The sequence below is a fragment of the Colobus angolensis genome, unplaced genomic scaffold (genome assembly GCF_000951035.1).
Source record: "Colobus angolensis palliatus isolate OR3802 unplaced genomic scaffold, Cang.pa_1.0 Scaffold58, whole genome shotgun sequence".
NCBI lineage: Eukaryota > Metazoa > Chordata > Mammalia > Primates > Cercopithecidae > Colobus > Colobus angolensis.
Window position 1 is genome coordinate 2594345 of NW_012119376.1, and position 14302 is coordinate 2608646.

A 14302-nucleotide genomic window follows, 5' to 3' on the forward strand; every position below is an offset into this window, starting at 1 on the left:
AAGATCGTGCCATTGCACTCCAGCCTCGGCGACAGAGCGAGACTCCGTCTCAAAAAAAAAAAAGAAAAAAAACAAAACAAAGAAATTAACTATTTCTAATTACTAACACTATAAAGGGTGTTACTATTTATGAATGTGGTACAATTTCTTCAGAACAGCAAGAAATAATTTTCTATCTCCATGAAGCATTTGCAAGTACTTTGTATGGTAAAAAGTTTCACAAAATAAATAATCAAAATCGACTCTGTGATTGCCCAGCATATTACTTTAGAAGGTTATAGAATGGTTGACCTTGAAGGTCTTTAAAAAGGAAATACCTCTATGGAAAGTAAAGAAATGTATCTCCAAAGCCCTGTTAAAAACTTTTGGTTCTATAATTTAAAGTAATATCATTTTCTGTTCAACTACAATCACAGCTATAGTCAAAAGCAGAAAACAAAACTATTAATTTAACACTGAGGTAAAAGTAAGAACATTATTTTGTCAGGTAGAGGAGAATTTCTTTTGCTTATATGTGAAGGCTCTAGATTCACAAAAAATTTTGTTTCTTCTTCATATTCAGAGGAGAAATGAATAATATAAGATGTTATATTATTGAGATCAGTTACTCTCCACATACCAAAGACAAAGTGGTAATATTGTTGTTAAACTAGTTATGGAATGTCCAGTGGAGAGGCAGTGGCATATTTTATTTATGAAACTATGAATATTAATAAGTATTTGTTATAGTAGTAATTTATTTGTGGTGTTAAAAAATAAGAAGGAATATGTGAAATATTTGTTATTCAAGGATAGATGAAATTAAAGAATAGCTCCGGTTTTCTTTCCTAAATATCTGTGCTAATCTCAAGGAAAAGGTGCTCTACTCTTCTCATAATTAACTCTGAAAAGCTCTCTCTAAAATGATCTACTGCTTACCATTCATATGTAAGCCATATTTCAGGATAAGGCAAACATAATGACTATAATGATAGCTGTGAATATAGATGTGACTATGATAGCTTAACAATTTTTAAAATGGCTCTTGAAAAAGTATCCCTTGATTAAATCATTGTTTGAAGACAAGCTTCACCACTCCAGCTGGTGAGAACTTATGGCTGGGAAAGTGACCTTTTACTTGTCTTGAATACTGAGAACATAATTAGCCCAAAGTATTGTGGGTGATATTGAATACCCAAACCCAAGAAGTCAGGAAGAGCCATACATTTTCACAGGTCTTATCTGTGTGTTTTCCTCTCATCCTGAAAACTGAAACTATTTTATGGTTCTACAAAGTCACATTCTATCTGTTGTTACTATCAGCCATTCTTTATTTGGAAAAAAAAAAACAAAAAAAAACCTCTCTGTGGCTTTGGTTTCCTGTCTGTCTAGGCAATAGAGTATGATAGCATTATCTGAAGCTACGGTCTGTGTTAAGTGATACAATCAAATTGAAAGGAAAAGGTTTTTTTAAAAAAGAATGCGTGTAAAAGTAGTAGATTGTGGTTTTGAGAAAAACTGAGACTATAAAGCCTCATCAATGAGGGTAAGAGCCATAGAGAATAGAAAAAAGAGAGGCAAGAAAGGCTATGAACATAAATATTAAATAATGACAAGATTTCACACCAAAAAAACCCCTAAATATGTGGATTTTGCTATATACAATGTTTCAGTTCATTCTCCCTATAATTTTCTGTAAAATTACTCATTGCTTTGACAGACCAGGAAACTGAAATCCCGTGAATTTAAATGTCCTTCAAGAAGAGTTTCTGAGGTGCTGACATGTACTAACGATGGCTGACTTTAGTATCACCAGGTAGCAGAAGAACCACAGTAAGTAAACTAAAAAGCGAATGTTGACTGCCTGAAGAAGGTATACCACTGGCTATATCTACAAAATCTGGGGCTGTCCCAATTGCTACACAAAGTGTCCAGCAAAGGGATCCTGATTGCTGCTGGATCCATTACTGAAGATGCAATATGACCTAACAGAAAGGATTGAAAAAAATGATTTGGTTAAATAGTGGAGAAGAGTTTTGTCACCTTCAAGAATACAGTACTGAAATATACAACTATGTTTTCATATCATAAAGAAAAAATACCAGAAAATAAAAACAAGTTTCCCTAATCAGATGACTCAATCCAGTCCATTTAATATGTATACAAAAATGACATCTTTCAATATAACTTTCAAAACATTTGTTTCTCTAGTGTTGAATTGAAAAGAAAAAAAAAAAGCTCTCTGGTCAATTCTCATATGAAATTTTATCTTCTCATAGTAAGAAGATATCACCTGAAAAGAAGCAGGCTCCATCATCAGGGCTGTATATCCATTAATATCAATTCAGTCTATTGAGATCCAGCAAGACTTATAGAAACTTTTGCTTTACAACAAATTTTTTAAAAATTCTATGGAGGCCAGATATAACATCTCATGCCTGTACATGTAATCCCAGCACTCTGCGGGGCTGAGACAGGAGGATAACTTGAGGCCAGGAGTTTGTGATGAGCCTGAGCAACACAGTGAGACCCAGTCTCTACAAAAATAGTATTTTAAAAATTAGCCAGGCATGGTAGCACATGTATGTAGTCCCAGCTACTCAGGTGGCTGAGGCAGGAGGATCATTTGAGCCCAGGAGTTCAAGGCTGCAGTGAGTGATGGTCATACCACTGCACTCCAGCCTGGGTGACAAAGTGAGACTCTGTCTCAAGAAAAAAAAATCTACAGAGATGCAATACATGACCTGAATAATCTAAATACAACTCAATGTATTCCATTTGGAAGTTTAGGGGTTTTCTTTTGTTTTACAGTACTCTAAACAGTTGGTCCTTACATGCCAACTGGTCATATATGCTGGACATATCAATTAAATTACCTGCATGATTAAAGCATGATCCTGATATAAATTTTAAAATGGAGACTTCAGAAAATTAGCTAATACCTTTAAATGCTGAAAACATTTTGGCATCTATTATCCATATTATTAGATGTTATCATATATAAACATTTTAATTAAAGCTATTTTCTTTGAAGGTACCTTTGCAATTTCAAGTAAGAGGCAATGGGTTATCATAAATAAACTGGAAATACTAAAAATAATAATCCATTCATTTGAAATGCCCTATTTCTCAATTATTTTTCATCAGATATACATTACTACCCAGTTTGTTATATTACAGTTCTAACTACAAGAAAAAAGTAGTGTACAGTAGTGCTAAAGAAATAACTGTGCTATGTGATTAAGATTTTCTTTCCCACCTAATTGTTTTCATTTCTCTACCAGATAAAGTAGTGAGCAAGAGAAAGAATGTTACACTCTTTATAAGACTTTGTCCTGTTACCTTGGCTCATTCTCAACGCTTCTCTTGACTTTAATCTTGTCCTCTCCACCACTCAGGTGAAAACTAAAAACACAAATACATATATTCATTAATCCACCTCACCAACTGCATCATCAACAATAAAATTTGGGGACCTGAAATAAAGAGACAGAATGGGAATTCTAAGCCAATATTTCCAAATGTGTGTCCTGAGGTTCTAACTTCTTTCATAAAGCTAGGCAACTGTGTGCTTTGCTCTGTTTTGAAGATTCACAATTCATATTATCACACTAATGAAATTGAGACATTCTGATAAAAAATCTGCTTCAGTTTGTATAATAACATACTTCCTGAACTTATATGACGATTTGACCCCTTTTCTGTGTTATTAAATCTGTTATCTTCACAGAATGTATGCTTAGGGGTCATGACATACATTTTAGAAAACTAGTTCAGGTATAGAACTGTGAAAACAAGGTACACAGGAGGATATATGGACAACGCAAATTGCTGAAGATTAGTGGAGGAACTAAATATAAATACAGTGAAAGATAATTTCGAAAAGTTAGGTTGCAATCAGACTGTCGATGTACGAGATTAGATCTGGAAAAAAAAAGTGGTCTTGAAATGGGTACACACAACCCAGGGGGTGCTCTAGGTGATCCACGAGGGTGTGAGAAGAGACTAACAACTTCTATTTATATTTAATTATCCAATTTTAATTTTTGACACATTATAACATATACTGATTCAGCTACACAAACACACAACACACTTTTCATTTAAAACAAATACAAATCAACTGGAATGCATGATCAAAACATTTTAAAACCATCACTACAGCATTGAGGTTTTTTTGTGCAATGAACTAATACAGTTGTTTTAGAAAGATTATGCATATGGTAGCTGTATGTATTTGTATGTATATTTTGGTACAATCAGAGAGACAAATAGTAGCATTAAATTAAACAATACTTTTAATTTATCAAATTATTTATTCTGTCTTACCTGATATTAATGACATAAACTGTGTAGTTCCAATTTTCGAAGGTTGAATTGAGCTGGAAAACACAATGGAAAAGGATGAGTTTTGATAATACCTTAAAAATATATCTAAATCAAGTTTCTGCCTAAAACATAAGTTGCTACTGAGATAAGGTTCTGGGAAAATCCTGAAGAGTTGGAGGAGTGAAAGGTAAAGGTGACAGTTAATGGATCATTGTATACCAAGAATTTGATAAATGTTATTCCTTTCAATCCTCACAACAACCAATGCAATAGGTATTATCCCCACATACCCCACAGTCTTATATATAAAGAAACTGAGCTTTCACAGAGAAGAAATGGTTTGCCCAAGATCATCCAAGTAAGCAGTAGCAGATGCCAGATTGGAACCTAAGTCTGTTTGGAAAACTATCATTTCCTCTCTAGCCCTCGTATTAAAGATTTGCACAATAAATACCTTCTCTATTCTTCATTCAACAAACACTGAGGTACACTAAAACATTTTTCTAGTAATTACCATCTCACAATATTAGTAATAAGAAAAATTATAAATTAACAATATAAACGTAAAAATAAAATAAGTTCAATACTATTGGAACTGTGTATTTATTATGTGGTTATTTAGCAGTCTTTATGGTCTCAGCATAAGAATTTTTAATGAAGCAATGAATTCCTCCAATATAAAGAAGCTTCCATGATGCAGTTTCCGATACAATTGCAAAACGGGATTCCCTCACTGACATGAGAGCCTCCTATTTGCATATCATCTCCGAAGGGTGATTTAGGCCTTGTTTCATATACACATTTGTTTCATATAGGCTTTCTTTTAAGCACTTCTAAAACTGAACGTAAGTTTTAGGGAATCCTGGCAAAAAACGTGTTAAATTATTTTAAAATTGTAAATAGTAGTAATTTGAAACAGGTGCACCATTTATATTTTCTCTGTTATCAAGTATCTGCTTTGGTATCTTGCATTTTAAACAAAAATGTCTAGTAAAGTTTAGCTGCAGATGAAAATAAAGTTATGTTGAAAACCATGCATGAAGTAAATATAAATGTAAGCTTATACCTTATCTAGCACAAACTTTCTAATGAATGCTAATTTCAAATTAATAACATTACTCATTATTTGCACAAATAAGCTAACAGTAGCTTACTTGAGAATGAAAATAAAGAATTTTATCTTCTGAAATCATTCTGACTTCAAACAAAAAGAACAACGCTGGAAAGAAAATGGGATACACAGAAAGAATATACTCTTTCTGCAGCCGGCTCTCTCCATTGAGAGGTTAAACATATCTCCTACTGTTTGAATGAGTTACTAATCTCAATGTGGCATTCTCAAAAATCAACAGTAGTATTTTTCTTTTATTTCAATAGAAAATTTCACCTTTCTCACCAATTTTGTAACAGAGTTAATTACCTACTATTGTTACCTATGGACAACTTTTTTTTAAAGAGTGCTGTCTTTAAAATGAAGACTGTTTTCTATCAGTTATTTTTCAAATATATATAGATGTGTGTGTGTGTGTGTGTGTGTGTGTCGCTACCACTTCCTCTCAATGTGTAAAATTTCTTTTGCTACCAAAGACACATTTATCAAACACCAAATATATATGAAAACCCATTTTTCTTATTTCAGAATGTATAGTGACTCAATTCAAAAAAAATGTTTGAATCGTAACAGCATTATATATAAAAAGAAGTATGAAGTCTCATAGTATGCTGTAGGTAGGAAATGAAATAATAGAATAGAAACCTATGGAAAATAAAATTTTTGAGATTGTTATTGTGAAGAAGAAAATGAAAAAATCCATGTGTTGTATTTGTAAGAAAAAGAAGAAAATAAAATGTTAAAGTTTTTAAATTGAAAGCTACAAAATGTTTATCAATAGAATACTGGTTAAATTACAGTCTAACTGTCCATCAACAGAAGATCTGCTAAATAAATGATTGAACAGCCACATAATGAAATAGTATGCATTGTTTTTTCAAAACAAAAAAAAGCATAAAGTTCTCTAATGTTGCAAATCTAGCAACAATAAGTACGGTATAGAATGGTATGTAAAGTATACTACTTTTAGTGTAAAAAAGAAAGTAAGAATCTATAGTTTAATTTTCTTTCATGTGCACCAAGATATCTGGAAAAAGCAGAGAAAACTAACAGTGATTTCCTATTTGCTGTTGGTTATTGGGTTGGTTCAACGCAGATGAGCAGCAAGGATGGGTGGAAGACTTTCATAATGCATTTTTTCATACTTGTTGGTTTTGACCAAACATTCAAACAATTTTTTAAAAGAATCTGTTTAAAAATATAGTAGAAAATATATGGATCTAATAGGAAATAAAGATAACTGTTGCCACCGAAATCTATTTCCATTTGTGCAATACTTTTCTTATTTAAGACACTGATATTCTACTAGGCTCAGTTCTTATCCTTTACTGAAATGTACTTCTCTTCCTATGCATAAAGACAACAACTTCATATCTACTTATGTATTTCTAATGAATACCATCTGTGTTTCAGTATAATTTGTGGATTTAGTTAACTAGTCTTTTCCAGATTCCCAGAAGTTAAAGAATTTTTTTAAAAAAGAAAAGTTACCAGCTCACTTACCCATTCTGCCACCTTGCTCTGTACTTTTACCTCAGGGTGACGAAGGATGTTTTGAATCACTACGGATATTCTATAGATAATTCCATCTGCCCATTGGAAATAGGATTAGTCCATGAACTGTATTTTTGTAGTTATATAATTATCAAACAATTTAAAGTTATGATCATGTAAGTCATATAATCATAGTTTTATTCATAATCACATAATTTACAATATAAGTTAAAAAAACACCTTCTACATAGGCAAAAGAAATACAAAATATTTTGATGTTAAGCTTTTTGACCTTCCAACTTCTTAGAAATAGTTATCAATTAGCTTACTCTTATTACTTGTATATGTTTCTTCATATTTTTTAATTTTATAGATTTCTGATATCTACTGTCTGTAACGTGTTAACTGTTTTCATGTACAATTTGACTTCTGATAATAAGGCATTATGCTTTCTGCACATTATAAGGAATGATAAAGAGTTTGGGATGTGAAAACTTGAATGAGATCATGTGGAGGAATTAACTTGAAAAAGTAGAACAGGCATACACATACTTACTACTCTAATTCCTCTCCTTTTCCTCTCTTTCCCCTGCTTAATAAAGCACATCTATTAAACTATTAGGAGGCATTTCACCAGACTTTTCAACAAAATTTCTTAAATATGCTCATTTATAGCAAAGTAGAGGAAAAAAATAAATAATATTTGCAGGCAGAATTTTCATTGAACTAATTCATTTTAAAAAGAAAACCTTATTGTAAAGAAGATTCTGTTTTTTGGGTTGGGGGAAATCTTTAAAGTAAACTGATTTTTTAAAATAAAAATCAAACTCACCAGCAAGGGTTTGCTGAATAGCTGTAAATGGGTGCTTTAGTCAAAGTAGCTAGTGAGAAAAATACCCTTTTAAAATATGGTAGGTTATAGAGAGAAGAACAATTTTTGAATCTCCATTATTGATTATCTTTCTTCATGCTTATGTTTAGGTAAGTCTTAAGTAAAATAGGCACACAAATATAGAAATATATAATTATAGCAATGTTGAAGAAAACAGTAAAACTTGTGGGGAGGCAGTAGAAAAAAAATGCAAAAGTTAGCCTCCGGGAATTTCCAAATCTACCAAAATGCAAATTCCAGTCCCACTACCAAAGGAATGTCTTTCCAGTAAGTGTCAGAGTCTTGTGCTAAATAATATAAATTGCTGCCCCTGGATGTAGTAATATAAATATATAAAACTGGCACAAGTCCAAGCACAGGCGAATTTAATTTATGCAGACTATTTATTTCGACTTCTAAAATTCTTCGAGTATTTTAATGATCTTGACTTTTATATTGCTTTAAAAAAATGTTCTGAATGAAAAATACTTGGAGGAACATATAAAACATAATAATACGTATAAAGACAACTTTTACACTGTAGATCTCATCATATCAAATCACAGATGTTCTGAATGATTGGGAGGAAATTCAAATTGTGAGAGTCAAACAGTTATTTCAGGATCCTGGTAATATTCTGTGACTATACAGAAGGTTCCCTACTTACAGTTCATCAGCACTCAACTTTACGATGGTAGGAAAACAAAAGGCATTCAGTAGAAATTGTACTTCTAGTACCTATATGTCCATTTCATTTTTCGAGTTTAGCATTCAATAAAGTACATGAGATATTCAACACTTTATTATAAAATAGACTGTGTTACATGATTTTGCCCAGCTGTAGGCTAAGGTAAGTGTTCTGAACATGTTTAAGGTGGGTTCAGCAAGCTATGATGTTCAGCAAGTTGGGTGTATTAAATGCATTTTTGACTTTTGATATTTTCCAGTATTTTCAGCTTACAATGAGTTTATAGGAATGCAAACCCCATTGCATGTGGAGGAACATCTGTATTATCAATGCTAGCAGAGTATCTGAAAAGCTACCACTAGATGGAAACCTAAAGCATGCTTTTGTTATAAGAGTATTATTTGTTCCCTCTTAGGAAAATACTGCAAAATTCTAAAAATCATTGACATTTCTGCATTTTTTAGAAAGCATCCAAATATTTAAGATGTTTTCTTTAAATATTGTTCCCTGTCCCAGTCCACTTGTTACATTTATTTAAAATTTTTGAATAATGCAGTCAATAAGTAAGCATGAGAAAAGTTCAAGAGTGAACTGTCAAAGCAACATAAAAAAATATGTTCACTGAAGGGCTGGTGAGAAGGGTTTGGACTAGAGCAAAATAATTGGCTTCCACATTGCAATTGGAGGAAATGCATAATTAAGACACACTTATGCAGGATTTTCCATGTTACCATAGCAGTAAAGTTGTCTTCTCTTACAAATGTTAACACCACTCATGGTGTTTTAAAAGCTATTCACAAATCTTCATGTGTTCAAGAGACTTCAAAATATGTATGTACTATCCTAATAATGACATCTAGGCCCAAAGATTTTATTATATATAATGATTTATTATATATAATAAGATTTATATATATCTTATCAAAGATTTATTATATAATGGGGAAAATGATTTAAGAATATATCCATTTTCCATTTAGATACTTCTTTCAGCATGTAGAACTTCAAGCAGAAATCACTGCCTGTGGTTACCAATGTGGTCATCAAAACAACATTATTTTTTGTAGGTCTCTCTCCAATTAATCTTTCCCTTTTTTACCTTCTTACACTTTTTTTCAGAGTTTCTTGGAGACTACAGAAATGACATTGCTCTAATCTATGCGATATTCAAGGATGTAAAGTACAGGTTTGAAATGATAGGCCTAAATACATATTTGAAAAAACAGACGTTAAAATATAAACCAAATGCTAATCTAGATACCTGGTTATTTCTTTGAACTAGTGATGAGGAAATTCTACTATGACAGTGGCATTTACAATACGACTGGCATCCTGCAGCTCCTAAACACACAATTTCTTTAAGATATATGGCATAAAAAGCAGAGTAATGGATCCATTCAAATGATCTTAGAAGGAATTTGTTATTTAAATAGCTAAAGATATGTGAGAAACTGGAAGCAGTGTTACAATCTGTACTTACTTGTAAACTAGGTTTTTAGAACAAAAATACAGACTAACGGAGTTAATTACTTACTTGGGTTGCTTGTGACAACCTCACAAAAAGTTTACTATTCAGTAGCACTAGAGTGATGTTTGAAGCAGAGAAGATATGATTTGGAGTGGAATAATAATTAGTCCAAGAGCTTTTCTTGGGAATGTAATGGAAAACATATAAAAGGTCATTATTTGTGGGAATCCCCTGATTATCCACATCCTGAAATATCTATTTGTGAAAAGTAGTTTTAAAGACTTTCTTAGTGTACACAGCAGGTCCCTGAGTAGCATCATTTCATTCAATGGAGTTTCATTACAAAGTTGATGAGGAGAAGAGTCAATTCCTGGCCAAGTCCCCCGTCTGTGTAGGGTCTGCATGGGGTTTCTCCAGGTCCTCCAGTGTCTTCCCACATCCCAGAGCTGTGTACCTTGGATTCACTGGCCTGTCTACACGGTCCCAGTGTGAGTAGGTGTAGGTGTGTGTGTGTGCCCTGCCATGGGATGGCGTCCTGGCCAGGGCTAGTTTCTGCCTGAAGCCCTGAGCTGCCCAGATGGCTCTAGCTACCCGCCACCCTGAACTGCATAGAATAGGCAGGTTGGAAAGTCAATGAATGAATGGCTATAAATTAGTGTAAAACAAAAATTCAAAAAGTATAAGATAATCATATAAAAGCATAACAATAAACGTTATAGTATGAAAGCACTCGGAAAACCCCCATATTGGTGATTGTTTTGGAACTGCTTGGTGGCAGGAGGTGCTCTTCGAAATTTTCATTGCGCAAACATTTGTTTCTTGATTTAACCCACCACCGCCACTAAGTCTGCAGTCACTCACTGGCTCACCCAAATTTGGGCAATCAATTATCTTACTTGTTTTCACTAATCTTTCTTAAATGTATGTATAGCTCATATTAACTACAATGTTAAATATTAGAAGGGTTTCAGTCTTTTTTTTTTTTTTGAGACGGAGTCTCGCTCTGTCGCCAGAAGGGTTTCAGTCTTTATTTGGAAGTTTGGTGATGTTTCTGTGACCAGAAAAAAGCTGTAGGAACTTAACTCCTGTTTATATCAATCAGCCTATGGTAAGATTGGTTTCATTACATGTTATTTTGCTCAAAGTCACAGTTTCTAAGAACCTATCAATGACATTAATGAGGACTTAGTGTAATTTGAGGTATCAGATAAAAGTCCTACTGCAAACAACAAAAATAACTTTACACAGAAAAATAGGAACATCTCACAAAAACCAGGAAAACAAATTCTATTGATATACTATGATAAATATATCCTATTATCAAATAAACTCAATCCGTCTCCTCTCCCAACAATGCAATATTGTTATTGATTGACTCAGTAAAATTCTGATAGCCAAGAGTTAAAAGGACTGGACAAATTAGATAATTGACAGTTGTGCCAATCTTTCTTACAGTAAATAAAATAGAATTCTCTAATATATCAGAAAGCAACCCTGAGAATGTTTATTCTCTGTTTCCCAAAGAATAAGAAATTGTTAATATTATATCAGTGATGATAATCCAGGACATGACATTAAATAGCATTTATTCATAAGGTGAAAAAGTAATTCTCTTTTCAATTATTTCAAATTTGATTACATCAAATAAAAAATCTTAATTATAGTCTGTCTCTAATACTTTGTTAGTCTTCCTTTTTAAAAAGATAATGAAGGCTTCACGCTCTAAGATGTGAGAAGGTAATAGGATACAGGGAGAACATTAAAACATTGTTTACATTATATTTATATTCGCTTTTTATATCTGTATTATAACAAGTAGGACTGTTTTCACTTTACAGTCGTGAAATAGATTTTCCCAAGTAAACACAAATGTTTAAGTTAAAAAGTGAGTCAATTTAGGAAAAAAATCATATTAAATAGTATACGTGATTCAGAGAAACGGTAAAAAAATTGTTAAGATGGTACACAAATTTGACACACAATTTTGAGAATATTTCTGTCATATAATGACCCAAATATTTTTAAATGCTAAGATGACATTTTGATTAAGAAATATCTGAATTAGATTTTTTTCATTAATATGGTTAAGCAGAACATTTTAACTGATTCTAACATTTGCTTGCTTTGTTAAAACTCCAATGAAGGTTATGACGCAGGGAGAGATGGCCTAAACAAGGCTTTCTTCAGGAATGTCAGAAATGACATGATTGAGTGAATACAGCTCCACCCCACCAAGTCAAGGACTCTGAAGCACGGTATAAAAGTTCTTGGGCAGTAGAGGATGTGTCAATCTTGGAGGGAGAATACCACAGAGGCTCTTTGTATGTTCATACAAAGAGTGAAATACTTAGTTAGAATTATAATATTCCCATCTACTGGCTAGAGTCCATGTGAAATATGCACTGGAAATTTCAGCTGCTGTTGCTTTCTTGGGGGTTGCTGGAATTTTTGCTCCATCATAAATCTCCCTGGTGTAACTACCAGAATAACCATAAACACTCCCTGAATCGATGCCTTTATAACCCTAATGAAATTTGTATCTACGTTTCATGTAAAATATTCCATAGTTCCAATATAAATGTCTTATAGAGGAAATTAATGTAACCTCTGAAGCCAAGAAAAAATGAACTATGTGGGTTTCCTTTCTCAGGGTTTTGGGTCCCTGGTGATATGTTACAGATGTCTTGGCCTCATAAGCTAAATGACTGCAGTTTAGAAAATTTCTTTGTTTCTAATGCTTCATATTTGAGAATATTACTGTATTCAAAGCAATGGTATGGTCACCTGATTGGAATTTCTCTTTTATTAGAAAAAACTGAAATCGCTCACTGTGAATTACCAAAGGGCCATGTATATTGTTCATCTAGGAACAGCTTCAAGAACCCTATTCACCTGACTTTTCCTCTGTTTATTTCTTACCATACACTGCTGTATTTGCAAATTATAAAGAATAGAAAAGTATATTTGGAGAAAAAAGCAAGAAGTATTTGAAGTGACTTTAATTGTTGTCATTCAAAAATTGATTTGATTTAGTTGATATATAATCACAATCTATTATTCTTCAGCAAATAAAAACAGAAAGCAAAGTATTACTATGAAAATTGATTTAAATGTCACAAATATATGAACATAAAGTTCACTTAAGTGAGAAATCAAATTATTAAAATTACTTAGATTTTTGAAATTTGTAAAATTCTTTAAAACTTGTTTCCTGCAGAAAATAATCTGACAAAATACCATGGAAATACGTTTTTCTCTGATCTCTATTATGATGTACATTAATACCTTCTAATTAAATGCTTTTACCCCTAAAACTTCTTTTGAAAAAAATTTTGGCTAAAAACGCAAAAGAGGAGTACTGGAAATGTACTCATTCCACTGGTCATAAGAATGAGGAACTCAACAGAGTTAAGTGATCTTTATTAATTTTACTAGTCCTACAAATGTACCAATTGACTCCAATAACAGAAACTTTGTTGGAATAATACATATTTCCCTCCTTAGAATACAATTTTTTATGTTAGACATACTAAAAATATAAAAGGTAATGATTTCTTACCATTCCTTTGTTTAGCGATTCTGTTAGTAACAGGCATGTTAGTGGTGACAGTGGGTGGTGTAGTACTAGGAGAGTTTACAGTAGCTGGTAATAAAGATGAGAAAGATGTAATTTTGCAAAGAGCACATGACAGTTAATTTGGACAAGCAATTTATAATTAATGCATTAAAATATACAGGGGAAGAATGGAAACCATTGTGAAATACGACAGACTCCAAGGTTGTAATGTATAAAATGAAGCAATGCTTCCTATGGCACATTAAGAATCAGTACACATGGCTTTTGATGCTATAATACACAAGGGTCTGGAGCAAGCACAAAGTGACGAGAGAAAGGACATTTAGATTCTAGATTCTAGACCTAGGTCTCCATTAACAAGCTGGCAATCACACAGTGAAACACTAAACCCTTCTAGAACTCAGTTTCCTGAGTCTGTCAGAATTTATAGAAAGCAGCCTGTACAGATCTGCAGCTTGAAAGTTATCTAAACTAAGTTTGTCTAATAACATTGAGACTAGAGAAATAAAATCTCAGAAGACAAATGTACTTCTTCTTAAGCTGAATGTAAAGAAAAAGACAAATGAAATGCATAGACTAAGTTAATCATTTAAAGATTTCAACAAGGTTACTGAACACTGATGAATAAAAAGTATTTCATAGGGCAAGCTTTATAAGGGAGACATTTTCAAAGTATTATGTCAGATATGAATAGACAGCTAGGCTAGATGTAGCTAGAATGAATAAAAGTCCTAGGTTGAGATTAATCAGGGGGTTAATTTTAAAATTTTAAAATAATTTTAATT

The 14302-nt window shown here is 32.5% G+C and overlaps 1 protein-coding gene across 1 annotated transcript in view; it reads right to left on the reverse strand.

Annotated features, from left to right (window-relative positions):
- Positions 1–14302, reverse strand: part of ADGRG6 (adhesion G protein-coupled receptor G6) — a 135594-nt gene that overhangs the window by 46740 nt on the left and 74552 nt on the right. The window contains exons 6-9 of the mRNA XM_011962046.1: positions 13500–13583; positions 6923–7008; positions 4309–4361; positions 3322–3384 (exon numbers count right to left, since the gene is read on the reverse strand). Of these exons, the coding sequence (XP_011817436.1) occupies positions 3322–3384; positions 4309–4361; positions 6923–7008; positions 13500–13583 (286 nt within the window). The remainder of the gene's footprint in view (positions 1–3321; positions 3385–4308; positions 4362–6922; positions 7009–13499; positions 13584–14302) is intronic.